We start from the raw sequence: 27,568 nt of genomic DNA, 5'->3' as shown, positions 1-27,568 counted from the left end.
GGTAGACGGTGTTCCCACTAAAATTATTTTATGGTAGATCCCTTACGTGCTCCGGGAACTGAACACGTTCGAGGGTTTTATGGCAGGTCCCTATGCGTGTCTCGGGTGCCGAGCACGTTCGAAGGTTCTAAGGTATGTCTCGTACGTGCTTCTGAGACAGGACTTTCTAGAAGGTTCGAGAACATTCTAGAAAGCCGAGGTGGAAAGTTCTGGACGGTTCGAGAACGTTCCGAGATGGAATATACTGGAAAGTTCGAGAACGTTCGGGAGATGGAAAATTCTAGAGTGTTCGAGAAAGAAAAAATTTAAATATGACGGCTGGAGGACGTTACACTAGCGATGAATGTCGCACGGCAACAAAAAGTTTGGTCGCGCGATAAGAGTCGCGGTACGGGCGAGCAGCGACTACTCGTACGTGATATACAGGGTGTCCCATTTAACTTGAGACAACTAAATATTTCGAAAAATAAGCATTGTACTAAAAAATGTCCCAAATAAACTTTTAATATTATCAAGCAATTATTTCCTCAATGTCAATGTGCGATGTACAACGTCCGGCAAAGATGTCCGTTGTACGTCGGATGTATCTGTCCTATTTGGGTTATGGTAAATGCCATAAAAAAGTCTGCAATTAAAATTATTACAAATTAGTGTATACTTAAAAAATTATATATATATATAAAATGAACTTACCTAAAACACATTATAAGAATACATACAACAATTAATATTATTGGAATTATTATCATTAAAAAAATTTCTGACAACTTTTGTTTAAAAATATCATTATTATAATAATTATTTTTTGTTTCGTTGTTTATTCTTTTAATTGAATGCATAGTATCTGAAAAAATAAGTAATCAATTATACATATTTATAATTAGAGAAAGTTTGTTAAAGGAGGGAGCCTCGTATGAATCGCTAAAACAAAGATGATTTTTAGGAATTTTTTTTGAAGAAACAATGCAACAGATCTTTTTAAAACTGTTTGGTGTTTTATAACATATATTGTAGGATGTTAAAATGATAATATAAGTTTAATAGATAAAAGACTAAGAATACAAAGATAACGTGCGCTTCGATACTTCTTTTCAATTCGGCGGTTACGTGGCTAAAGCTCAACGGCTAATAATGTGCCGCGCCGCTCTCGGCAAAAGACAAAACGCGTATACAAGTCGCTCAAGGTGGACACGCACAACATATTTACCTTAAACCTAATGAATCGTTACTACATATATTAAAAAATAAAAAAATTTTTTTTGTTTAAAAATAATTGATTATAGAGCCACTATAAACAAATGTTGACCCACCCTCGTCACTGGAGTTGTGAATTGGCGGGAGTTGTAGCGTCTTTTGCACTCGTTTGAAACAAAAAAAAAAAAGTTTTTTTTTCTATGAAATTATCTAGTCGATGAACCTAAAAAATAAGTAAAAAGTTGAAAATTGAAAAAATGGCAGCACTTTAAAAAAAATTGCGATTTTGACCCACAAAATGTCACTTTATGCAATAAAAATTGTTTAAATTAATTATTTTACTAATTTTATAGGTTCATCGACAATTTATATTATTAAACTACATGTATACGCAGAGACAACTCGATTGATCGAATAGTTTTTGAGTAATCTTTCCCGCCAATTGCCAAAAACTGGTTTCGAGAAAAACGCGTTTAAAATTTTCGGTATTAAAAAGTTAAAAAAAAAATGTAACAACAAGTTTAAAACTGAGGCTTTGATTTCCTGCTTTTTCGAATTTCACACTTTGCTTGCACTCTGACATAAGTACTTCCGAAAACGCACCAAAAACAGTTACAAATTCTATAATCTTATATCTTATGTTACCGTTGACCAACCGCCTCGCCGCGCGTTTGGACTCCTTAAAACTTCGAATTTTGTTCTGTAAATTTGGAAATATATTTTCTACATGGATTATTATTGATTAAAGCAAAAAAAAATTTTTCAAATTTCTTAACCGGTTACACGAGGCTCCCCTTTCAAGTAAAATATTTATTTACTTTTGATAATATCTCGACGGATGAATATATACTACCGGTTATGAGGTTTTATTCGTACTGATGAACGCACAATGAAGAATATAAGTCGCAGGACTTGCGCTTCCTGTTGCGCACCACTGAGGCGTCGCAAAGCAGGTCCGGGAGCTTTGTATGGGTCAAAGGTTTTAACGGCCCACTCAACTCCCTTTGAATACACCACCTCAGCCGCCAGTCACGATTCCCTGGGTTTATTGGTGTCCCTGGGTCCTGACCTGGTATGGGCTGTTAAATGGTCTGTTGTTTCCTGAAACTCCGGAAAGTGGATTTCCATCAAGAGTTTCAGTGTCTCGTTCATGTTTTCTGTATATCCCTCTTTTGGATATACAGACATCCCAGTTGGGAGCGGTTCTCTGTACTGAGAATTCTGTTTAGCCTGGAGGCTTCAGGGATACTCTCTATGCTTTCACAGAAATCTCTCCAGCTTTTGCGCTTGGCGATTACTATCGCTCAGCTATATTTTCGTTGGGAGTTTCTAAACAATTCCCAGTGTGTTGCAGAGCCTGTTCTTCTTGCTCTGTAAAAAATTTATTAAAATATATTATAAATAGCGGCTAAAATGATTTCAATTCCATTAAACAATGAAAAGATGAATGGACTATATTCACATATTTTCAATTGTCTAACGAAAGTGACATCACCTTACCAAGGTATCTTCCTTTTTTTCTTTTCGCAGCGATAAACGCGTGTGGTCGAGCATGCGTGCGTGCGTGCGTGCGTGCGTGCGTCCGTCCGTGCGTGGGGAGCGTTAGGAGCGGCACTATTTGATTATGAGTGGGTTCTTCCCTCTATTTATTAAAATTTTAAAAAATTTATTAAAATATATTAAAAATAGCGGCTAAAATGATTTCAATTCCATTAATCAACGGACATATGAATGGACTATATTCACATATTTCCAATTGTCTAACGAAAGTGACATCACCTTACCAAGGAGAATATCCTTCTCACCTCTGATTTGAGCTTTGATAGCTCTTTGTTCCACCAGGGAACTTTAATCGAGTGATTCTTTGGCTTTGCTGGGCAGTTGTTCTCGTAGGCTTCGACGATGGTGGCCCTCAGGAATCCTGCCGCTGTTTCCAGGTCTTTCTTGGTGTTGAATCTAATGGGGCTTTTCGTAGCTCGGCTTTCAGGTTTTTTCTGTAGCAATCCAAGTTAATCTTTCTTGGGTTGCGTCCCCATTTCATTGTGGATGTAAGCTTTTAATTATTTATTTTAAACTACTGCATATTAGCAAGAGTCACTGCAGTAATTACATATACATGTGCTTTGTACTTACTGTACTTGTAGTTTTGCGCGTTGCGCGTATATTGGTGAATCGTTGGTAGACGGTGTTCCCACTAAAATTATTTTATGGTAGATCCCTTACGTGCTCCGGGGACTGAACACGTTCGAGGGTTTTATGGCAGGTCCCTATGCGTGTCTCGGTTGCCGAGCACGTTCGAAGGTTCTAAGGTATGTCTCGTACGTGCTTCTGAGACAGGACTTTCTAAAAGGTTTGAGAACATTCTAGAAAGTCGAGGTGGAAAGTTCTGGACGGTTCGAGAACGTTCTGAGATGGAATATACTGGAAAGTTCGAGAACGTTCGGGAGATGGAAAATTCTAGAGAGTTTGAGAAAGAAAAAATTTAAATATGACGGCTGGAGGACGTTACACTAGCGATGAATGTCGCACGGCAACGAAAAGTTTGGTCGCGCGACAAGAGTCGCGGTACGCGCGAGCAGCGACTACTCGTACGTGATATACAGGGTGTCCCATTTAACTTGAGACAACTAAATATTTCGAAAAATAAACATTGTACTAAAAAATGTCCCAAAGAAACTTTATATATTATCAAGCAATTATTTCCTCAATGTCGACGTGCGATGTACGTACAACGTCTGGCAAGGATGTCCGTTGTACATCGGATGTATCTGTCCTATTTGGGTTATGGCAAATGCCATAAAAAAGTCTGCAATTAAAATTATTACAAATTAGTGTATACTTAAAAAATTATATATATGTATAAAATGAACTTACCTAAAACACATTATAAGAATGTATATTAAAATTAATATAAGTGGAATCAAAATGATAAAAAAAATTTCCCATTTTTTTTCAAAACTTATATTGTTATTTCTATTTTTTGTTTCGGTATTTTCTTTAATCATTGGATGCATTGTACCTAAAAAAATAAGTAATCAATTATACATATATGTATAATATATTTATAATACCTAGGGTTCAGCCTTTCTTGTAGTAGGGTGGGGTAAATCCTATCAGGTCCGGGAGCTTTGTACGGGTCAAAGGTTTTAACGGCCTACTCAACTCCCTTTGGATACACCACCTCAGCCGCCAGTCACGATTCCCTGGGTTTATTGGTGTCCCTGGGTCCTGACCTGGTATGGGCTGTTAAATGGTCTGTTGTTTTCTGAAACTCCGGAAAGTGGATTTCCATCAAGAGTTTCAGTGTCTCGTTCATGTTTACTGTATATCCCCTTTTTGGATGCTTAAGACATCCCAGTTGGGAGCGGTTCTCTGTAATGAGAATTCTGTTTAGCCTGAAGGCTTCAGGGATACTCTCTATGCTTTCACAGAAATCTCTCCAGCTTTTGCGCTTGGCGATTACTATCGCTCAGCTATATTTTCGCTGGGAGCTTCTAAACAATTCCCAGTGTGTTGCAGAGCCTGTTCTTCTTGCTCTGTAGAATTTCCTTCTCACCTCTGATTTGAGCTTTGATAGCTCTTTGTTCCACCAGGGAACTTTAATCGAGTGATTCTTCGGCTTTGCTGGGCAGTTGTTCTCGTAGGCTTCGACGATGGTGGCCCTCAGGAATCCTGCCGCTGTTTCCAGGTCTTCCTTGGTGTTGAATCTAAATGGGGCTTTTCGTAGCTCGGCTTTCAGGTTTTCTCTGTAACAATCCAAGTTAATCTTTCTTGGGTTGCGTCCCCATTTTATTGTGGATGTGTGTCTAAGGGCCGGTTGTTCCAACTTCTAGGTAGATTTATCCGTCAGTTATTTATTAATAAATATCAGTAATCCTTACTCAATAGTTGGAATACCAAGTAAAATTACATCTTGGTAATAACGATAGAGGTAATTTTACTTGGTATTCCAACAACTGAGTAAAGATTACTAATATTTATTAATAAATAACTGACGGATAAACTTACCAAGAAGTTGGAACAACCGGCCCTCGGAGTTAAGCGAATTGTCCTCCTCGGCCGGGCGTATTCGCCCTTATGACGGACGTGTAAAACGTCACACTGGATTACCAGTGTTTATGGCTTTCAGTGACGTCTCGCCAACGAGGCAAGCAAATTGGGCACTCTTGGAGTCCCTTTTCTTGCTACTCCTGGTGACAATCCAGTCACTGGTTGTCAGGCCCGTATTTTGTAATCTGAGGAACTTCAGAGTTTCCTCAGTGGTGATATCGGATTCCTCTATGTGCACCACCATTCGATGTCGCTTTTGCAACTCGTCGATTGGCATTACACACAGAGAGGTTTCCCCAATTTTTATGTCAGAAGAGAGGCTTTTGAGCCATCCCTCTGAATATTCATCGGCACATCCGAAGAGTGCGCCATCTTTTACCCAGGAGCTTGTAAGGTTAGGGGCTTTTTCCTTCCCCATCAATTCGAGGATACGCCCTCTGATCAGTTTCCTGGCTGATCAGGCTCTCCTCTTCAGCTCCTATCTTTTTCTCGGGGTAGCTGTTCATAATGACAGCTATCCTGACCAGTTCTTTGGTCGCCTGGGCATACGACCCTTGACACGTAGTCTTGGATCGGTCTCTTGCCCTGGTGATTTTCTAAAGGACTGGGGGTTCCTTGCTCTGGCCTGGCACGTTTTGCAGCGTCAGCCGAAGGTCGTGCCCCCTTGTCCTGTGTTTTTGGCGTGACCTCAGATGGAGTTGATTTAGCCTTGGCGACTTCCCCTTTCATCCGAGGTTGCTTTTTGTAGCGGCGTCTAAGTGCGCCGCTATATTTAATGCGTGTTTCGGGGCAGACTCCATATGAGCTTTCCTTTGCGTCGGATTTGCTCTCTAGTCGTTCACCCCCGTGAGAGCCCTCACGCCCTGGATTTCGACAATTAATTAATTATGATTAATTAATAAATTAACAATTATTACGATTTATTTTATTTTATGTTAAAAATAATACAATTTTAAGTTTTATTCATAAAGTATCTATGGTATGGTATATATTCGTAGAACATTCACAGAATATTCCATGCTGTATGGGCACCGAGAGTATGAACCAAATATGTATTTGATGTATGTGATATGTATTTGATTAATATGAATTTTAACACTAATATTGTCACTAAATATTTTTACCTTACTTTTGGTGAAATTAGTTATCGCCAATTAATTCATTTTCTTCACAATTAATTACCAAACCATTAATTCGTTGATTGGCTATCGCATCGCTTCTTGCCACGTAGTTTTAGTACATTGAAAGAATATTCTAATATTTTCAACAAATATTTATAAAATGTTTATAGAATGTGTTTGTGTTATTTGAATTTATTATCTATTCCTAAATATTTAATTTTATTGGCTAATGTTGCAGTCATAATATTTGTATTTATGGCTTGAAATATCGCGAGCGACGTCTATAGTATAGTATATAGCAGCACTCGGAATTAGTTGCACATTTCGGGCCGATTCCCGAGACAATAGCCGCGTTCAGCAGAACAACTGCTGAATTGTCGTCTAGTCATCACTTAACGTTGATTTGTTGGTCTAAAAGTAAGAGTCAATCACGTTCGATTGCTACCAAGCAATTTGTTCTGCTGAACGCGCCCAATGTCTCCTGTTCCCCCACTACCGCCCAGCCGCTGGCGGCCGAGCCGCCGATAGCTCTGGCTCAAGAGCGTTTTACATAAGAAATAGGCTGGGTTGTTGAAGCATCTCTCAGGAAATCGTAACATTTTCTTCGCTACATAAATAATGTTTATTTTTATTAATAATTAAATATATATATATTATGTATTAATAAAAATAAACATTATTTATGTAGCAAAGAAAATGTTAGCGCTGGTATACATATAGTATATACTGTAACGTTGCCGTTTTATGGGCCCGAAGAACGGGCGGAACGCAACAATAATATCCTTACCTTGATAAATAAGAGCTACCGAGTGCCGAAATCTCCCCGAGTGGTATAGGATAGATTTTAAGAACCTGTAATTAATTAGCGTGATTTTTAATGTATGTCGGCGCTTCATCGAGTTGCTTGGAAGATCGACGGGCGGAGAGGAGGCCACGGCAGAGCAGGGCGGGAACCTTGGCGAAACGAAAGGACATTCGGCCTCCCGCCTGCCGTCAAAGAGAGAGAGAGAGAGAGAGAGAGAGAGAGAGAGAGAGAGAGAGAGAAGCTGCGCTGAGCGAACAGAATACCGATGAGATTGCCGCTATATTTTTCTTGTCGCAAACTGCGAATTTCGCGAGGATTCCGTGGCGTCGCGAGGTCGTTCGCTCGGTAGTTAGTGTCTCGCGTTTGGTGAGTCCCTTTTTGGCCAAAGGTCGCGACGCATAAGCTAACACTGTCGACCAAACTTTCTTAGTGAATTCTTGTCGCGAATTTGTAGTTTCGGTGAGATTTTCAGGCCTCAGTGAAGATAAATCGAGCGAGCGAAATCGGGCGTACCCGCGAGTGTAATGTACCGCGTTCGTAAATAGGAATGGCGTGTATAACGTGTTTGAGACACCGGGGAGATCGCGGCGGACGTAATCAGCTGTTTGTGCCGTCCGTGTGTGTGGCGTAAGTACGAGAGAGATAGCGCGCGGGAATTGTGCCGCGTATTATAATTATGTAGCGTGTGTGTGACTGTCGATTCAAGTAGATGTAATTCCGTGTTGTGTTGTCCGTCTCGCTCACGTTAAAAATTCGCGTCAGCGTATCGCGTCTGTGAACCGTATTTAGCAAAGTCCGGTTTCGTTAGTTATTAAGTAAGGCCGCGTCAGTCTACCGCGTTTCCGTACTCGGTAGTTCCGCTACCTTTTACGTTTCGCGTGCCAAATTCGAATTAATTAGTATTATTAGTATTAATTAGTTTAGTATTAATTAGTTATTATTAGTATTAATTATTTTTGTTTATATTTTGAACAGCTGCGCATATTGTAAAACATCGGAGATTGATCTCACTCGAGATCCGCCGCTAGGCTTATTAATTTTGTGTTGTTCGAACCGTCTCAGATGGTATCACATTTCTCGACGGTAAACCGTAATTTTTCGCATTTTTTTCGCTGTCAACTATCAATTTTTTTTGTATTCAATCTGTTATTCTTTTTTCTTTTTCGTACTTCTTTTTATTATTTTTGTTATTATCAAGTTCCTTGATTTCCAATAAATCTATTATTATTTACTTTTATTTTACAAACGCCCGTGTATTATTTCTTTCATGTGTTCCGTTGTGTTTGTTTCGATCTTAACTCGTTATTTTGCGCACCCAGCACACCGCCCTGCCCCTCCACCGTTGGGTTAAATTTGCCGAGCCCGTCGCTGCCGAATCGGACATTGTGGTGCCGTGAGAATTTAGACTTCGTGATCGGAAAGACTGCGTGGAGTAGAGTTGACGCTTCCACGGACCTAAAGGACGGAGTGTTACTTGAAAAAGGTGAAGCACGTGTTCAGCCATATTTATATAGGCCACTGGTACTGCCATCTCTTAGTATTTCACAATACTTTGCTTGAATAATACATAATAGAATGATAATTAAATAAATCTAAAAAAATATTTAATCAAAAAATTAACAAAAATAAACAAAATTTAATAAAATATGAATTATAGATATTTATAACACATTTAATAAATATACATAAATAAGTATACAAAAATAAACATAATTTACTGTCCTGCAAATAATATTAATTTATTAAAATATTGTCTTTTGCTTACATTATTATCAGTTTGTTTTGCAATATAAAAGTACCGTGTTTTTACGTATTTTATTATAACACTTTTAATTAAATTAATTCTATGACATATTAAGAAGTTTTGATCATTTGAATGTGTTAATAATTCTTTAAATATATTTATCATATTTAAATTTGAAAGTACAGTTTGTGTAATACAGTGAACGGAATATTTCGAATTTGAAGTTATATTATTTTCTTTTATGGTAAATCTGATAGCCTTTTCCGTTTCAAGGCATATTTTTATTACACTACTTGAAGGATATGTTAAACCACCACGATCATCAAATAGATAGCAGCACTAATGGCCCATATAAATATGGCTGAAGGTGGTTTAGAAGTCAAATCCCCCCCGCACCAGTGCTTCACTCCCCGCGTCCATAATATCCCATAATGCTCCGTCCTTCAAGTCCGTGGACGCTTCTGCGTCTGGCGCCCTCCTTCGTGTCGCGTTTTCGCGTACTTCGGCCCATGATGTAAGAAGATAGGTGTACCATTGCGCATAATGGCAGCCGTATGACGTCAGCATGATAGGACAGCCAATCAAACGTGGTCCAAAATGCATCCGCGAAATTCTAATATAGAATTATCATATTATTAAAATGTAATTAAAATTTATAAAAATATCTTATGAAAATAATAAATTTGCAATATAAAATACAGTAGCAATAAATGACAATTACCCACAATAATAAATAATATCAATTAATAAATATTATATAGAAAATTAAGTGTTTCCAACACAAATGTGTGAATACATATATTTAATATCTCTTATGATATCTCGTATGATCAGTACGACTTATACAATTCTTTACACAACACGTTGGCATAGTTTTTAAATATCTTTTAATATTATTATATTTAATAACCTTCGGTGTCAACCGTGTCAACATATTTTGGCAGCCATATTACTTTTTAGCATTTTGGACCAATTCCTGATTGGTCGAAGAGCGATCATTACTTTGGACGACTGCGCATTCACGGCAATGGTACACCTATCTTCTTACATCATGCTTCGGCCCGTAGCGGCGGTAGCTCTCATTTACTCGCGTCCAATCATCAAACGCTTCGCGTTTTCATCTATAGGCGGCAAAATACGTCGTAATACATATAGGCCAGTATTCATAGTCGCTTCTTATATTTAAGATCTTCTTAAGTCGTCATTATCGTCATCTTAAGATACTAATGACTTTTTGATTGGTTCGTAGCATTTCAAGACAATACTTAAAACAGTCTTAAATATAAGAAAAAACTATGAATACCGGCCATAGATGTCTGTAGATAATGTTTTAGATGCCCGACAAAAACAGTACGTAAAATCCACGTCATTGCCATGTGGATCAGTATCGTGGAATCCACATGGATATTTGAGTGAATAATAAACGTTGTTTTATTATTGATCTAATAAACGTTTATAGGCGTCTATAAGATGTCTATTAGACGTTTTTTCGACCTATATTTTTCACTGGATATAGAATAATATTGTCTTGTTCAATTCACAAGTAAACACAACGATTACCTCGATTGATCAATTATTATTTTTAGTAGAAATTTCCACATGAAATCAACATTGATATTTCGAGATTAAAGTACTTCGATATAGTGATGAAAAAAGAACGTTGCATCCATATGAATAATTCGTGTGGTTAAATGGTTAAATCTACATCTACGTAGTCGAATCCACGTAAATTACGTGGATTCGACATGGATATGACGTAACTGTTTTTGTCGGGTGTGCCACATAAAATTAGACTTATAATTACAATAAGTTCTAAATTTATTAAAATTAGGCTGCACTCTATTTCTAAGTTTTATTTACAAGAGATCTTAAAACCTGTACGAAAAAGACATCAATTAACAAAACAGATATTATTTTATAGAGAGTGAAGTACAATAATAATAAGTATGTATTAGGTGTGAAAATTAATTCGGTGCTTTTACATTGAATGCTTTATGAATTTATTTTAAAATTAAACATTTTTCCGCTCTTTTGCGATTTGCAAATGTTTATCCCTATATTTTCAACTATACTAATACTCTATGCTTTGAAGCAGGCGATATAATCTTATAAAACAGCAGTAAACAATGGCGTTCGAAAAGCAACATTTGAGACACTGCATTATCTTCATGTTTCAATTTTAAAAAATGCTGCTGAAGGCAGTGCCTTCTGGCTACGGAACTAGACAAATAATTTTGCAATACGACAACACTCGACCATATGCCACAAAGAGGACGAAGGATGTCATCTATACATTGGGCTGGGAAATTCTCCCTCATGCAGCTTATTCACCAGATCTAGTCCCGTCTAATTATCACCTATTTCGGTCGTTCCAACATCGCCACGGAAATGATTTGTTCCGCTCTGGGTGAAGGCGCTGTGACGTATATAACGTGCAAAAAATGGTACCAAATGGTACAGAAGTTTTGAAATGGAAATTTTGATCTTTCGGATCGAGACCGTCCAGGCCAACCAAAAAAAGTTTGAAGACGAGGAACTCGATCAACTATTAAATGAAAACTCTGCTCAAACTCAAAAGGAGCTGGCATTACAACTTGGAGTTACCCACCAATGCACATCTTTGCGCCTACATCAGCTCGGAAAAATTCATAAAATGGATAGATTTCGCATAATCTTAACTCGGAAAACAAAGAGCGAAGATTTGACACAGCTATGTCTTTGCTGATCCGGTTTAAAAGAAAAGATGATTTTTTGCACAAAATCATTACGGGTGACGAAAAAATGGATATTGTATGATAACCCTAAACGCAGAAAATCGGGAGTAAGTCCCGGTCAACCGTCGACATCGACTCCGAAGCTCAATATTCATGCCAACAAGATTTTGCTGTGTATCTGATGGGATATAAAGGGTGTAGCATACTATGAGTTGCTGGAAATCCTGGCCAGACTATTAAGTTAAAAGTTGACCAACTCTCTTTTGGCAACTGCAATGGCCAAGCGCAACCAGAAATAGCATTTTTCCATTAGTAGTTGCCATCCTTCACAATTGGCAACGGGGTATTTGCATCTCATTGTAGAATGGCATTTACTGCAGAGTATTACCAACTTATCCGTTTGAGCGATGCATTGGAGCAAAAGAGACCGTATACGGGCTACGGAACTAGACAAATAATTTTGCAGCACAACAACGCTCAACCATATGCCGCAAAGAGGACGAAGGATGTCATCTATACATTGAGCTGGGAAATTCTCTCTCATGCAGCTTATTCACCAAATCTAGCCCCGTTCAATTATCATCTATTTCGGTCGTTCCAACATCACCTGGCTGATATGCATTTTAAAATAGTCGAAGATGTCCGAGAAAGTTTTGATGACTTTATCGAGTTAAAATAGCCAAGTTTTTTCCGCGAAGGCATTCGTCAGCTGCCCGATAGATGGAACAAAGTCATCGAAAATAATGGAAATTATTTCGAACATTAAACTTGTACTTAACTTTTTGTGAATAAACTTTGAATTTTATGATAAAAAGCATCGAACTTAACTTGTGTGTGTGTGTGTGTGTGTGTGTGTGTGTGCACACCTAATAATAAATATAATAAGTGTAATAAAGTAATAAGTATAATAAATAAATATAAGTATAATGTACGTGAGTGTGTATAATAAACATTTATTTTATTTTTTATTTTTTATTAAAATATATATTTATTTTATTTTCCTATTAATAAATGTGTTTCTTTTGTTATATTACTTCTTTTATTATAGTTTCCATGTATATTCCCAATCAAAACATCCTATGGACATACAGTTTATATCCATTTTAAGTCTTCACGTCCATGGACATATAAATTATATCCTATGAATATACGTTCATGAACGATTAGTGGATATTCGATTACGGATATTTTATAGATGTCTATTTCAAGTACGTCATAGATCCGTCTTGAACGGATCATATATGGACGTGAGTAGTACGTCTGATAGATGTGAGAATTATTTCAGGCCGGCGTCACATAGAACCCGTAATCCGTAATCCGCACCGGAAGTCCGCAAAAGTTACTAAGGATTGCGTCCGTAACGTTACGTGTGTTTTTTCTCCTTGTGTCCCATGGAGCCGTAAATACACACGTAACGGTATTACTATTTTTTATTTAACAGATTATAATTATTTATTTGTATTTTATTCATAAGAAAACTACAGAATATATTATAATTTTAACAAAAATTTTAATTAAATCGTCAAATTTAGTTAAATAAATAAAATTAAAAAAAGCATTACTAGTAATAACTAGTAACTTTTAGTAACTTTTACGGAAATTTCATGGAATTACGGCTCCATGGGACACAAGGAGATAAAACACACGTAACGTTACGGACGCAATCCCTAGTAACTTTTGCGGACTTCCGGTGCGGATTACGGATTACGGGTTCTATGTGACGCCGGCCTAATCAGCACCGAAAGTCCGCAAAAGTTACTAGGGATTGCGTCCGTAACGTTACGTGTGTTTTATCTCCTTGTGGGCCACTTTTTCCAACGTCGGTTAACTTTAACCGACTGAGGGCCACTTTTTCCAACGTCGGTTAAGCCTAACCGTCCGTTAACTTTTCAGAATAGCCAACTTCGAAACTTGTAACTAAAATACACGTCATCGATTCTAACTGATCCTAACCTGTAATCTTTTAGCACGGTGACGGCACGTTAAATACACAATAAAAAGAAAGTGATATAAAAGTGAAAGAGTATATAAATATATTAACAATTAAAAATAGATAACAATGCAACGATCAAGAAACTTCACAACTAGTGATAAAAATAGTTTATTAGACATTATTTTTTTATATCGACACATAATAGAAAATAAAGAATGCAATAATAATATAATTTTAAAAAAAGATGAAACGTGGGCAAATGTTACAAAGGAATTTAATGCACGTAATACGATACAACGAACAGAAAAAAATTTAAAATATTTTCTTTGACATGCTTCAAAGTAACCTGCAATTATTAAATTTGTAGATACATAATTTCATATTATATCTTATTTGTAATAATTTCATATATATATATATATATATATATATAATATATATAATTCATTTCAATATTACCTTTTAAAATATTCTAAAATTAATTTTTCTCGTTCATTATTATTATTTCTAGAATTTAAATCAGCATTTTGTATTTGTATAATAGTATTATCACATTGTTCAGAATTACTAATTAAGTTTGAATTATGTTCCTGTTGGGCAATATTATGCAAAACGGCTGTTGCTATTATAATAGGAAATGTATTTTCAACTGTGCGACATCGCATTCCAATTGATAAAATAGCAAATCTTCTTTTCCAAATGCCAAAACATCTTTCAATTCTTGTACGTGTTCGAATTTGAGCTTCATTATATAAATGTTCTTCTGGTGTTGTGGGATGTAACAACGGTGTCATTAAATATGGTAGATTTGGATACCCAGAATCTGCAAGAAGTAAACTGTCACCAAATGTATGTGCATCAAATAAGGTTTTAATTCTAGAATGATTAAAAATTGTAGAATCATGTGTTGATCCTGGCCAACGTGCTACAATATCAATTATTTCTAATTTGGCATTTATTATGACTTGCACATTTATAGAAAAAAGCCTTTTCTATTGCGATATAATTCGCAATTTTCTCCTCCTAAAATACAAATATATTATTTGTTAATTACAAATATATAATTTTGTAAGCTAAGAATAAGTTCAAGTATTACATACCAAATGATTCCACTTTAATATGTGTGCAATCCATACAACCAATAACACGAATAAATTTGGCTACTTTGAAAAATTTTTGTTCATTTTCTCGAATTTCCTCAGATAAAAGAGGTAATTTTATAAAATCGTTTCGTAATGCAGCAATCTCAGGAGATACTCTATGAATAATTTTGTGAGCGCTTGTTTCACTAATTCCACAAAAATCAGCAGCTGTTATTAAAAAGCATCCAGTTGCATAAAATCTGAGTGCAACCAATAATTGAATGACTGGTGGAATAGCAGCATTACTGAAATAACACATAAAATGATATTAAAATATTGTTCATAGAAACGTAATTGTGTACACTTCTTTTTTGGAAAATTTATTTTATACTACTTGGTTTTGTATTTATAAATATTATTATTTATACCGATTAGTATTATATTGTATTTTATTTTCGATTTTTTGTAATAACATTTCAAAACTTTTTTTTGATATTACAAATCTTCTTTGAAAATCTTTTTCTTCACAAATATTAAAATAATTGTTGCGTAATTTTATAATATGTAATTTTTTGAAATTTTTTTTATTTAAATTATCACACTCATCACTTTCATCATTATAAAAATTGTCATATTCCGAAAACCAATTATCATTAATAATATCCATGACAGCAGCTCAACAGTTGTTTAGGTTATGAGAGAAATTTTCTCTTTCTACTACAATATTTTGTTCTTCATGTTGGCAATCCTGTAACAGTCGGTTAAAGTTAACCGACGTTGGAAAAAGTGGCCCTGATAACTTTTCAGAATAGCCAACTAAAAACTCGAAACTTGTATATACATATACATATACAAATTTCGAGTTTTTAGTTGGCTATTCTGAAAAGTTACCAGTCGGTTAAAGTTAACCGACGTTGGAAAAAGTGGCCCTGTGTCCCATGGAGCCGTAATTCCATGAAATTTCCGTTAAAGTTACTAAAAGTTACTAGTTATTACTAGTAATGCTTTTTTTAATTTTATTTATTTAACTAAATTTGACGATTTAATTAAAATTTTTGTTAAAATTATAATATATTCTGTAGTTTTCTTATGAATAAAATACAAATAAACAATTATAATTTGTTAAATAAAAAATAGTAATACCGTTACGTGTGTATTTACGGCTCCATGGGACACAAGGAGAAAAAACATACGTAACGTTACGGACGCAATCCCTAGTAACTTTTGCGGACTTCCGGTGCGGATTACGGATTACGGGTTCTATGTGACGCCAGCCTCAAACGTCCTATGGACGTTTGCGTCTGGACGTGCGTTGCCTTATGTGCGCGACTGTCATTTGTTAATAAGAGTGAAGGCTAGAGCACAGACTTTTACATAACGCATAAGGAAATCAACCAATTAGAGCCCTTCATTTCATCCCCACTTCTCTCCCTTGCGGATCTTGCATAGTGCATAAAGCATAATGCATAAGAGGTTGAAAAATCCGTAAGGATGAATTCTTATGTTATGTACACCAGGTCACACAAATGCCTTGACATATGAAGTTGCACGGGTGTCAAGGCATATCGAGTCGGCGTGTTCCGACTCTACATATTTTTACATCATGACTATGGTTATGAACACAGCAGCAAAGCTGTTTTGACTGTTTCAAAGCAACTGGAGCAATTGACAAATAAAGGTTAATATTTATAATATCAATCAATTGCTCCAGTTGCTTTGAAATAGCCAAAACAGCATTGCCGTTATGTTCATAACCAGTCATGATGTAAAAATATGTAGAGTCGGAACACGCCGACTCGATATGCCTTGACACCCGTGCAACTTCATATGTTAAGGCATTTGTGTGACCTGGTGTACAACAGAAACTGCGTTAATAAACTGCTTTGTGTAATTGTTCCTAACCTATTCTTGATAACGTATTGATGTATTGATGACAAATCAATGTCAAAAAGCTATTAATAAAAATAAAATTATATAGTTTACTTTACGTTAAACAGCAGATAAAAAAAGGTAATATATTGCAAAGTCTTTAATTTAATAAATATATATTTAATAAAACTATTAACACATTATACACAATTAATATCAATATTTTATATTAACAGAAAAATGGATCACAATTCATATTATTATGATTCTCAATATATACATGATGAAAATGAGAATCAAAGTTATAATAATTTTGAAAATGAGGATGAAAATATCAGTGACATCGAAAATCACAATGAAAAAGATGGAGATGCTTTACTCATCTCTTTAGTGCGTGACTATCCTTATTTATATAATAAAGAATTAACTGATTTTAAGGATTGTATTAAAAAGCAAAATGCCTGGATAGAAATAGGAATTATTATGAACATGAAAGGTATGTAATATTTTTATTTCTTCTTATTTCTTTATCAGTTATTTTCAAATAATATGTGTAAATTTATAAAGTAAATTTGTGTTATAAATATATTAATTTTGTGTAATTTATTTTAGCGGACGAATGTCAATCAAGATGGACACGACTAAGAGAGAGATACACACGAGAGAAAAAATTAAAACAAGAAGAAACGACTACTGGGAGCGGAGCTTCAAAAAGAAGGAGTTTTGAATTTTTCGAAACTATGCAATTTTTGGAACCCTTTATTAAGAGAAGAAGGTAACATTCTTTTTGTGTATGTTTTGCTTAGAAATTTTTATATAATGTAAATTTCTTATACTATTTTTTTTCTTTTAGAACAATGACTAATGTGCCTATCAAAACCGCATCTGCGTCGACAAAATGTGTCAATCTTCAAAAGTATGTGAGATACTAATATTTATTTAAAAACTTCTTGGGCATATCAATAATGAGTTTTCAATTTTTGTTATAGAAATTTTAGTTCATGTGTACGTAGCGGAAAAGAAAACTTCTCTTTACCAATCTCATCTACTTTACTTCAACAGTCTTCAAGAGATAACAAGACAACAATAGTTTCAGAACAGAAACTATTTAAAGTAGGCTCAAATAGTGGGAAACAAAACACATCTTCTGCAAATGCAGCTATTTTTGTTGAGCAATCTTTAATAGATGATAGAGAGGTGATGACAGAGAGAGATGCAAAGTAAGTATTTTCACAAACTTTCATTTAGGTTTCAAGGTTTTTTTAGTTTAAAAATTATATTGTTACAAAATTTGTATAATTTAATGTATATATTTGTTAAATATTTTTTCTGTACAACAAAAGTAAAATTAATGTTAATAATAAAAATAGTAAAGATACTTTTTACTTAATTAAGTAAGACTTCTCTTTACTATTAATATTATTTGACTATATGATACAACATACACACACAGTAATAATATATTTAAAATGCTTTATATTTTTTTAGTGACTTAACTTCGGATTTCTGTGGCAATGTATCTGATACTTCTTCTACATCATTAAATTCCACTGATATAAGAGAAAAGAGTTTAATTAGACAAGGAATAAAATTTAAAAAAAAGTCACAGCCGGATACTCTACAAAATACAATTTCTAAAGTTTCTTCTCTAATAGAGAACAGATTCCATTCAACAACTTCATCATTTTTAAAGCAAGAAATAGAAGAAGATGTGGCTTTTTGTCAACTAATATTATCTTCATTAAAAAGAATGCCTGAAAATAAAAGTAAAGAAAAAAAGAAAGAAATATTCCGCATTATATATGATATCTAATAATAATCAAAATTCTTAAGTGTGACTCAAAAGTGTCACAATTACGATGTGCAATTTACTGACAGTATATTTTTCTTTGTACAAACATTAAAAAACAAAAAACAATTTCAGTTTTGTTAATATTTTATCTTTTTAACATTTTAATTTTTGTTAACATTTAAAACATTTAATATTTTAAGTTTTATTAACATTGTAAACATGTTTTGTTTAAATATTTGTTTTTTTGCAAAATTATTAATAAGAGAAATAAACTTAACTGTATAAAGAAAAAAGAAAATTGCACTTTAAGTTTTGTTAACATTCTAAACATTTATTTTAATATTTTAAGTTTTATTAACATTGTAAACATGTTTTGTTTAAATATTTGTTTTTTTGCAAAATTATTAATAAGAGAAATAAACTTAACTGTATAAAGAAAAAAGAAAATTGCACTTTAAGTTTTGTTAACATTCTAAACATTTATTTTAATATTTTAAGTTTTAGTAACATTGTAAACATGTTTTGTTTAAATATTTGTTTTTTTGCAAAATTATTAATAAGAGAAATAAACTTAACTGTATAAAGAAAAAAGAAAATTGCACTTTAAGTTTTGTTAACATTCTAAACATTTATTTTAATATTTTAAGTTTTAGTAACATTGTAAACATGTTTTGTTTAAATATTTAAGTTTTGTTGCAAAGTATTAACCAGAGTACTAAACTAAAGAAATAAAAGAGAAAAGAAGACTGTAATGAGATAGAACAATATATTTATTATATTACATTTTTTATATATGTATAATAATATTGTAATTTTGTTGTTATATAATCTAAAGTATAAAATAAACTATTTCTACTAATTTTTTATTTCCTTTTTAATTTGTTGTCTTATAAAACAAATTGTCACATATATGTATTATTTATATCACATATAATGTATTATCACATATAATTTTTATTTATATTAAAATATTTCATAGATCATCATAATGCAGTCCTCTTTTAACATAGTCATACTGCCATAAAACTTCACCAGGTTGTGTCACGAAATAATCAGCCAATTTGTCTCTCTGCTTATATGCAATTGTAGTTGCATGATGCATCGAAGTAGGTGGAATGTCTCTAAATGCTTTTCCAACATCTCGCCGCCACTCTCCAAGAATGATATTGCCTGCTGCATCTTCCGAATCTATAAAATTTGGAGGGCAATACACTCTATTCTCTACTTGTGCAAGGTCTTCCTCAAATTTTATAAAATTATGCAAACATATTGTTGACATAACGACCGTGTCCACATATTTAGGATGCATATGAATTGGCTTTCGATAAATTCTCCACCTTGATGATAAAATTCCAAAGGTATTTTCGACAGTGCGTCTTGCTCTAGACAATCTAAAATTAATAAAATACATAAGAGAGAGATTAAAATAGATAGAAGTAATACACATGTTATTATTACATTATATATAATTATTATTATATTACAAGTATATAAAAAAATTACTAACCTGTAATTAAATATTTTCTTTTTTTCATTAAGTAATTTTCCAGAGTAAGGTCTCATTAGATTAGTACTAATTGGGAAACCACTGTCACCAAGAAAAACATATGGTAATTTAATGTTGCTTCCAGGAAGATTTATTAAATTTTTAGGAATATTTAATGTTCCTTCTTGTAGTGCTGAATAAATATCAGAAGACGTAAAAATGCCACCATCGCTATTGCCACCGTATGAGCCAACATCGACTAATGTAAACATGTATCTATAATCACATGCAGCCATCAACACAATACTATATGTCTTTTTATAATTGTAGAATAAACTCCCAGAATTGGGTGGCGCTTGTATTTCTATGTGTTTTCCATCGAAGGATCCAACGCAATTAGGAAAATTCCAATTTTCCAAGTAACCAGCGCTAATAGTTTTCCATTCTTCTTTGGTAGGCAAACGGAGATATATAGGTTGCAATATTTTTACTATAACTGAACATGTTTCGTGGATAATCTTCCGCACAGTTGATTCTCCACATCTAAAAGCCAGTGCAATGGACAGTATTTGATCACTAGTTGCTAAATATCTGCAAAAAAAAATGATTGATATATATGAATCTGCAAAAAAAATGATTGATATATATGAATAGAACAAAATACTATACACATTTGTAAAATAATTATATTACACATGTTTGCATTTTTTTTTTTCATTTAACAAAACACAAAATAAAAAAAATTAATAACTAAGTACCTTAAAGTTATGATCAACCGTTGCTCTGGATTAAAAGCTCGTTTGCTCACTTTGATCAAAAAAGGTTTTGTCATCTGTAGTAGTTGATAAAAAGTTTCTTTCCTCATTCTCACATATCGAAAAAAGATATCAGCATCATTATTTTTTAATTCATAAAAAAGATGCTCATAATCCCCAAATATAGGACGTGCAATATTGATAGGTCTAACCCACCACCTCCGATTTGACCACCTTTTTCTTCGTTTTTTTTCTCGTAACAAGGCCAATAAACATAATTCCAACACAGACAAAATGAGAAATTCATCATCCTCCATCATCTATACTTTGCTGTTCTGTGCTATTCTGTCCAATTATATATAGAAATTCAACACTTAAAAATATATAAATATATTGGTAACAAGAAATTATTCTTATATTCTTAATATATCATATTATTTTTACATCTACGTATAACAAACTATTAGTATTTGTTTAATTTGTATTAAAAATTGTAAATGCCAACTTATATGCATGAATTAAATAAACTAAAAAAATTAACTAACATTTTACTTTAAAAAATCCAGACATGTAATTTACACAAAAAATCTTTAATTAAATTAGATAAATATATATATTTAATAGAATAAAATTCTAAAAAATATTTACCTCCACATATGTAGTATTATATTTTTGAAATCCAAGAGTCTCCTTTCCAATTTCTGTTTAAGTACAGTGTTTCTTCCTATATAGAAACCTTCTTCAAACAATACTTTTGTTTCTAACGTATTCTGCTTTCATATATTTACACCACGTGTTAAGCACTTCAGAAAATTACTGTTATGTGTTATATTGCAATTAGATGATATAAAAGCAATTAACTTTTCGATGAACTGTCTTTTATTTGTAATTCGTCTTATGATTTAGCTAAGCAATATTATATCCGCACGTTTAAGACAGATTAACGAAACGCAAATAAAATAAATTGCAAGGTTAGTTAAAACGTGTGAAAGATCATTGGCCGATGCGTGGCGCTCGCAGCAACTCACGCGTTTATGCATAAAGTTTGTGCGTTGCTGTGAGTTATGTTATGCGTTATGTCTTATGCATTACGCATTATGTAAAAGCTTGTGCTCTCGGCTTGACTGTCATTCTATGTGTGATTCATTAACAAGGTGTGATCGTAGCAAGAAAGACCGTAGAAAGAAAACAGCAAAATCTGCATGGAAATATATACTTAATTGCAGAGAAGGAGGGCAACAGAGATTTTCCAATTCTTCAAGTAATAAAGATTGTGCAAGTAAGTATATTTTTTTATACGTTTGCAATCGGTTACTCCGTATCCCCCATTTATAACCTAAATAAATAATCTGAAACATAAAATGATTATTTCACAAAGCATCATGATTATACTTCTGATTATACTTTTATTTAAATATAAAAGTTAAACTTATCAAATAATATATCTCTTATTTCTTGCTCTATATAGTTGATTTATAATCTCCAGGCCTTCTAAAATCACATTTATTCCTGCATTTGATCAATTAATGATTTCCGCCCATAACCCGCAACGATAAATTTTTTACACGAAATACATATTCGCGAATTTCACTACCTGGTCAGTCGGGAATTGTCAGTTGCCAATATGTAGTTAAGGATATATTCTGTATTTATTAAAGTAAATTTTTATATTTATTTACAAATATATCATATATTGTTGTCGAAAAATTAATATAATTAAATAATGCTTTTATTGTAAAATCAAACTTTTTTCTGAGCCCTTATACTAAAACGCATTTTCAATTGTCATGCCTAGCTCATCAGAAGACACGAAAAATATTAATATCATCCCGTTACTAATTTCATCTCCAAGTTCACAAAGTGATAAGTTAAGTATGCCGAAAGTACGTAGTAAATATTATCAACGAGCAAAAAATGATACAATTTCTATTATATCCTTTCTTGAATCCGCGCACCGATTTCCTCATCAAGAACCGAGTACAAGTACAAGCAGTAAAGAAACGATTATAAATACAAGTAATGCTGCTGTTAATTTACTAAGCGAGACAAATCTTGAACAATTTACAGAGAAATTGAATATAAACGCTGCACTTATCGATTGTGATTATAATGATGATTTGACCAATGATTTTTATTTAAATGAAAGTAACTCAGATAACAATATAAATGATAATGATATAATAAACAACGATAATTCATTGGACCAGATAAAATCAAATGACATTAGTGATTCAGATACTTCTGTACATGAAAATGCCACAGAATATACAGAATCCTTTACATCAAAATTCGCCACATGGGCTTTAAAAAATAAAATTTCTCATTTTGCTATAAATGAATTACATGAATATTTTAAAGCCGAAATATCCGGAATTACCTATAGATGTGCGGGTTCTACTAAAATCCCCCCGAGATAAAAAAATATTAAAAGTTGTGGCACCGGGATATTATTATCATTTCGGATTACAAAAATGCGTAGAAAAATTATGCTTAAAACAAAAATTTAAAATACAATAATAATTGGTTATTGCTCTTTCTTAATTAAATTAAAAATCGTTTTAATATAAATAGCCAATAGAGCAAGAGCTGGATCGATTTGCTCAAAAATTCCTTTTATTTATAAAATTCTACAGACGTTTCGGCCAAGGTACGTGGCCATCTTCAGTGTAATACAAATTATAAAATTTAGTACATGATTAGAGAAGCTTTGGAACTACACTACTTTTGTATTACACTGAAGATGGCCACGTACCTTGGCCGAAACGTCTGTAGAATTTTATAAATAAAAGGAATTTTTGAGCAAATCGATCCAGCTCTTGCTCTATTGGCTATTTATATTAAAAAAATTTAAAAATATACAAATTGTTGAGTTATATGTAAATATCGATGGTTTACCGTTATTTAACCCTTAATCCCGACTGTTCTTTTCGGCACCTTTAATCCCGACTCATGGGTCGTTTGCGTTTTTGCGTTATTTGGATCAGTAAAAACGCTTTAAAAAATCTGAAAACATTCATGGAGCTTCTTTCAACCTTCAACTTGAAGTCCCAATCATAATATTTCGATAAAAATTATTTTTTTATATAGTTTGTTATTAAGAAATAGAGGTACGTAAGGAAAAATCACTTGTTTACTTAAAAAATCATAACTTTAAGCCAAATGAAGATATCGACAAAAATAAAAAAAGAAATTAAAGGTAGGAGGAACACCTTTCATAAAAAAATAGTACAAAAAATTATATTTAAAAAAAATGCTTAATTTTTGAACCTCAAAATGGCGAAAATTTGGGTACTAAAATTGCGTGTAAAAATGACTAAAATCGCGTGTAAAAATGATTTTAATGAATAAATTTGTTGTAAAGTGCGTAAAAATTAATAACAGAACAATGTTTTAGTGTGTGATGATACGTTTAATTGTGATAACAAGATATACAGCATGAAATGCGTATATCATATATATATCTCAGCAAACACCAAGTTACAGTTATATAATTGTTAGTTGTAATTTCCCATTCAACAATATAACTGTTATATAATACACGTGTTATATAACAATTATATTATTGAGTGGGAAATTACAACTAACAATTATATAACTGTAACTTGGTGTTTGCTGGGATATATGATATACGATATATATATATCGTATATATGAGTCGTCAGATCCAAAATACAGGACATTTTCCCAAGGCCGCAGAATATTCAGAACTTCTTCTGACGTTCTCGATGCCATTTTTTCAAAAAACTACATAAAAAAATTTTTTCAATTTTTTTTTGCGTATGCAGACCTTTTTTTACGATTTTTTGATGATATTAAACGCATAAAAACGAAAAGTAGAAAAAAATTTATCTGCTGATTTGGGCAACGTAATCCCGACTCATGGGTCGTTTGCGTCCGCGGTGAGATTGTTATGCTCACTGTGACGACCTGAGGGGGACTGGCGCGCTGCTATTCCGTAGGCGGGTCCTCGGGGGGCATAACTTTTTTTAGGTACAGGATATGGCGCGTTCCGTACCCGTTTTCAAAAATTACAGCACTTTGAAATTTCGCTTGGGTCGAAAACGACCCATGAGTCGGGATTAAGGGTTAAAAGCTCTAATAAACAAGTATGGCCCATATTATGTAGCTTAACAATAAATCGAAAAATTGTCGATATTATAGGGATATATTATGGAAGCAAAAAACCAGAAGATGCAAATGCATATTTGCAAGATTTTATTAACGATGCTGTTCATTTATGTACCCACGGAATTATAATTAATGGTATTACTTATCCCTTTAAAATCAAAGCTTTTATTTGCGATACACCGGCAAAAGCATTTATTAAGTATACCAAGGGTCATACAGGTTTTCATTCATGTTCGAAATGTACCATCAAAGGAGAGTATATAAGTGGCAGAGTTTGTTTTCCAAATTTGAACAAGTGTCCAGCAAGAACAGATGCAAATTTTAGAATAAAATTAAACGAGGAGCATCACTTACGTTCTAAATCATCAAACCTTGCGTTAGTCCCAAAAATAAACATGATAAATGATTTTGTATCAAATCCAATGCATTTAATCGATCTAGGAGTCACGAAAACATTAATCGTCCGTATGTGGTGCGATGGTAAATCAAAAGCGAAATTACCGTATAGTCAAATATCAAAAATTAGTATATTATTGATGAACCAGATTAAAAATATACCGTGTGACTTTAATCGCAAACCAAGATCATTAGATGAATGCAAAAGATGGAAGGCAACTGAGTTCAGGCAGTTCTTACACTAGGTATTCAATTCCTAATTGTCTAAATTGAAAAAAGCTGATAATGTATTCAAGCCATGTCATACTTTTGATACCTACTCTTTTATGCATATTTAATTCAAGGTTGAATGTAATTTTTATATAATTATATTTCTTGAAAATCTAAAAATTAAATTAAAAGAATTAAAAATATAGCTTCCTAATATTATTATTTCATTTTATTATATGTTATATGTTTTTAATTAATGTCTATTTATTATTACAGTTAGTTTTATTATTCATATTTTAGTTTATTATATTATAGTTTATAATATCGATTTTTATGCAAAAAGAAACTAAATTATTCCTTCAATTTTATATAAAATAAGAAGTTTATGGGTTATCATATTCCTTATATTGTATATATAATTTGTACAGAATAAATTTATTATTTAAATAAAAGCTATTAATTATTATTTAACTTAACTATTAAATTAGTTACTAGTTACCATAAATGTGTAACTAAGCTAAGTTACAGTTATAGATAAAGAAAAAGGAAGGAAGTTAAGTTATAATTACCAAAAAAAATAACTGTAACTGTAACTTCGTTATAAGTAACGAGTTACTTCCCAACTCTGAATTTATATAGATACAATTTATAACATATAGATATAATTTATATACGAGCCAATTCCTTATATATTAATGATTTTGAAAATTGCTGGAATTTCAATCATTGTATAGGAGCTATTGATGGTAAACATATTGTTATTCAAGTAAGTTATTGAAAAAATTTTTAATAAATTAACTTTTTAAAACTCTTTTACAGCCTATTATTCTATCTTTTCAGTGTCCTGAAAATGCAGGCTCATCATATTTTAATTATAAAAATAGTCACAGTTTTGTCTTGCTTGCAATTTGCAACGTTAATTATATTTTTACTTTTGTGGATATTGATGCCTATGGACGTCGCAGTGATGGTGGAATATTCAGAGATTCTCTTCTTGGTCAAAAACTCAAAAATAATGAAATAAATATACTCGATCCAGGATAATTTTACTGTGAAGGATGCCTTATGTGCTAGTTGAAGATGAATCTTTTCCTCTTACTGAATATCTGATGAGACCTTTTCCAGGAAAACAAAACTTGAACCAAAACAAAATTGTTTATAATTATCGCCTTAGTCGAGCAAAGAGAACCATTGAAAATACTTTCGGCATTTTATCAAGTCAATGGAGGATTTTAAGAAGACCAATAAATTATTCAGTTGAAACAGTATAAAAATAGTACAAGCTATTGTATGTTTACACAATTATATTCGAATACAAGATGTTGGAGTCAATAAATATGTCAATAAAAACATGATTGATCAAGATAGTCCTGATGGGTTAATAGAAGATTCTTGGAGAAGAAATATAGGGCGGTATTCATAGTCCGTTCTTATATTCAAGATCGTCTTAAGCACGAACTTATATTCGCTCTCTTTGTCAGACACAATCTATGTGTGACGAAGAGAGCGAATATAAGTCCGTGCTTAAGACAATCTTAAATATAAGAACGGACTATGAATACCGGCCATAGGTCGGTATTCATAGTCCGTTCTTATATTTAAGATTGTCTTAAGCACGGACTTATATTCGCTCTCTTCGTCACACATAGATTGTGTCTGACAAAGAGAGCGAATATAAGTTCGTGCTTAAGACGATCTTGAATATAAGAACGGACTATGAATACCGCCCATAGTCCGTTATATTCGCTCGCCCGACTTATATTCGCTCTCTTCGTCACACATAGATTGTGTCTGACAAAGAGAGCGAATATAAGTTCGTGCTTAAGACGATCTTGAATATAAGAACGGACTATGAATACCGCCCTATGAATACCGGCCATAGACAATAATTCTGCTTTCCAGGAAATAGGAAGATGTGGTACAGATTCCACTTCTCGAATAGCTGCAAAAATTCGGAATAATTTTTGTGAATACTTTAATAGCGAATGAGCTTTACCTTGGCAATTTAAACATTGCTAAGATCAGATTGCATCAACATTATTTTGATTAAATACATTAATTAATTATACATATACATATTTTATAGAACATTTTATATAACTATATGATTATATTTTAATTATATTTATTATATTATTGTGACTATATTAATGCGTAAAAGAATAAAATATAAACGACAGAATATTATCAATTATCTTTTAACATTTCATAAGATTGTTGCAAATATCGTTGTATCCATTCATCTTGTTTCTCTGGCGGTAATTTTCTTAATCTGTACTTGAATAATTT

General features: G+C 32.9%; 2 protein-coding genes and 2 pseudogenes across 4 annotated transcripts; 2 read left to right on the top strand and 2 right to left on the bottom strand.

The window, feature by feature from the left end:
• Positions 1-13,589: 13,589 nt before the first annotated feature.
• On the bottom strand, positions 13,590-15,399 carry LOC136999413 (putative nuclease HARBI1; annotated as a pseudogene).
• Positions 15,400-16,163: 764 nt separating this feature from the next.
• On the top strand, positions 16,164-19,164 carry Hmr (Hybrid male rescue). 2 transcript variants are annotated; one of them, XM_067353416.1, is made up of 7 exons: positions 16,165-16,321; positions 16,479-16,653; positions 16,749-17,008; positions 17,125-17,287; positions 17,366-17,428; positions 17,502-17,732; positions 18,001-19,164. In XM_067353416.1, the coding sequence occupies exons 3-7, from the start codon at positions 16,753-16,755 to the stop codon at positions 18,323-18,325; spliced, it is 1,038 nt and encodes a 345-aa protein (XP_067209517.1). In that variant the 5' UTR covers positions 16,165-16,321; positions 16,479-16,653; positions 16,749-16,752; the 3' UTR covers positions 18,326-19,164. The 2 variants fall into 2 exon arrangements, with proteins under 2 accessions (XP_067209512.1, XP_067209517.1); XM_067353411.1 differs by having other exon boundaries at positions 16,164-16,653.
• Positions 19,057-21,531, bottom strand: LOC136999409 (uncharacterized). Of its 2 annotated transcripts, none has more exons than XM_067353400.1 (4): positions 21,194-21,531; positions 20,549-20,918; positions 19,812-20,381; positions 19,057-19,695 (listed from the first exon to the last, which is right to left on the bottom strand). In XM_067353400.1, the coding sequence occupies exons 2-4, from the start codon at positions 20,863-20,865 to the stop codon at positions 19,278-19,280; spliced, it is 1,305 nt and encodes a 434-aa protein (XP_067209501.1). In that variant the 5' UTR covers positions 20,866-20,918; positions 21,194-21,531; the 3' UTR covers positions 19,057-19,277. The 2 variants fall into 2 exon arrangements, with proteins under 2 accessions (XP_067209501.1, XP_067209497.1); XM_067353396.1 differs by having other exon boundaries at positions 20,549-20,890; positions 21,194-21,530.
• Positions 21,532-25,949: 4,418 nt separating this feature from the next.
• Positions 25,950-26,844, top strand: LOC136997233 (putative nuclease HARBI1; annotated as a pseudogene).
• The last annotated feature ends 724 nt before the right edge of the window (positions 26,845-27,568 follow it).

This window comes from Linepithema humile, chromosome 1 (assembly GCF_040581485.1).
Source record: "Linepithema humile isolate Giens D197 chromosome 1, Lhum_UNIL_v1.0, whole genome shotgun sequence".
NCBI lineage: Eukaryota > Metazoa > Arthropoda > Insecta > Hymenoptera > Formicidae > Linepithema > Linepithema humile.
The sequence above is the reverse complement of the archived record's forward strand: the minus strand, read 5'-3'. Positions and strand labels throughout refer to the sequence as shown.

What these genes read in the sequence shown, in the direction of transcription:
- Hmr (XM_067353411.1), top strand. Translation starts at nt 16,753, where the DNA reads ATGGATCACAATTCATATTATTATGATTCTCAATATATACATGATGAA. An exon ending in CCCTTTATTAAGAGAAGAAG is followed by an intron (nt 17,288 to 17,365) that starts GTAACATTCTTT and finishes TTTTTCTTTTAG; the next exon opens with AACAATGACTAATGTGCCTA. An exon ending in AAATGTGTCAATCTTCAAAA is followed by an intron (nt 17,429 to 17,501) that starts GTATGTGAGATA and finishes TTTTTGTTATAG; the next exon opens with AAATTTTAGTTCATGTGTAC.
- LOC136999409 (XM_067353400.1), bottom strand. Translation starts at nt 20,865, where the DNA reads ATGATGGAGGATGATGAATTTCTCATTTTGTCTGTGTTGGAATTATGT. An exon ending in CGGTTGATCATAACTTTAAG is followed by an intron (nt 20,382 to 20,548) that starts GTACTTAGTTAT and finishes TTTTTTTTGCAG; the next exon opens with ATATTTAGCAACTAGTGATC. An exon ending in AAGAAAATATTTAATTACAG is followed by an intron (nt 19,696 to 19,811) that starts GTTAGTAATTTT and finishes TATTAATTTTAG; the next exon opens with ATTGTCTAGAGCAAGACGCA.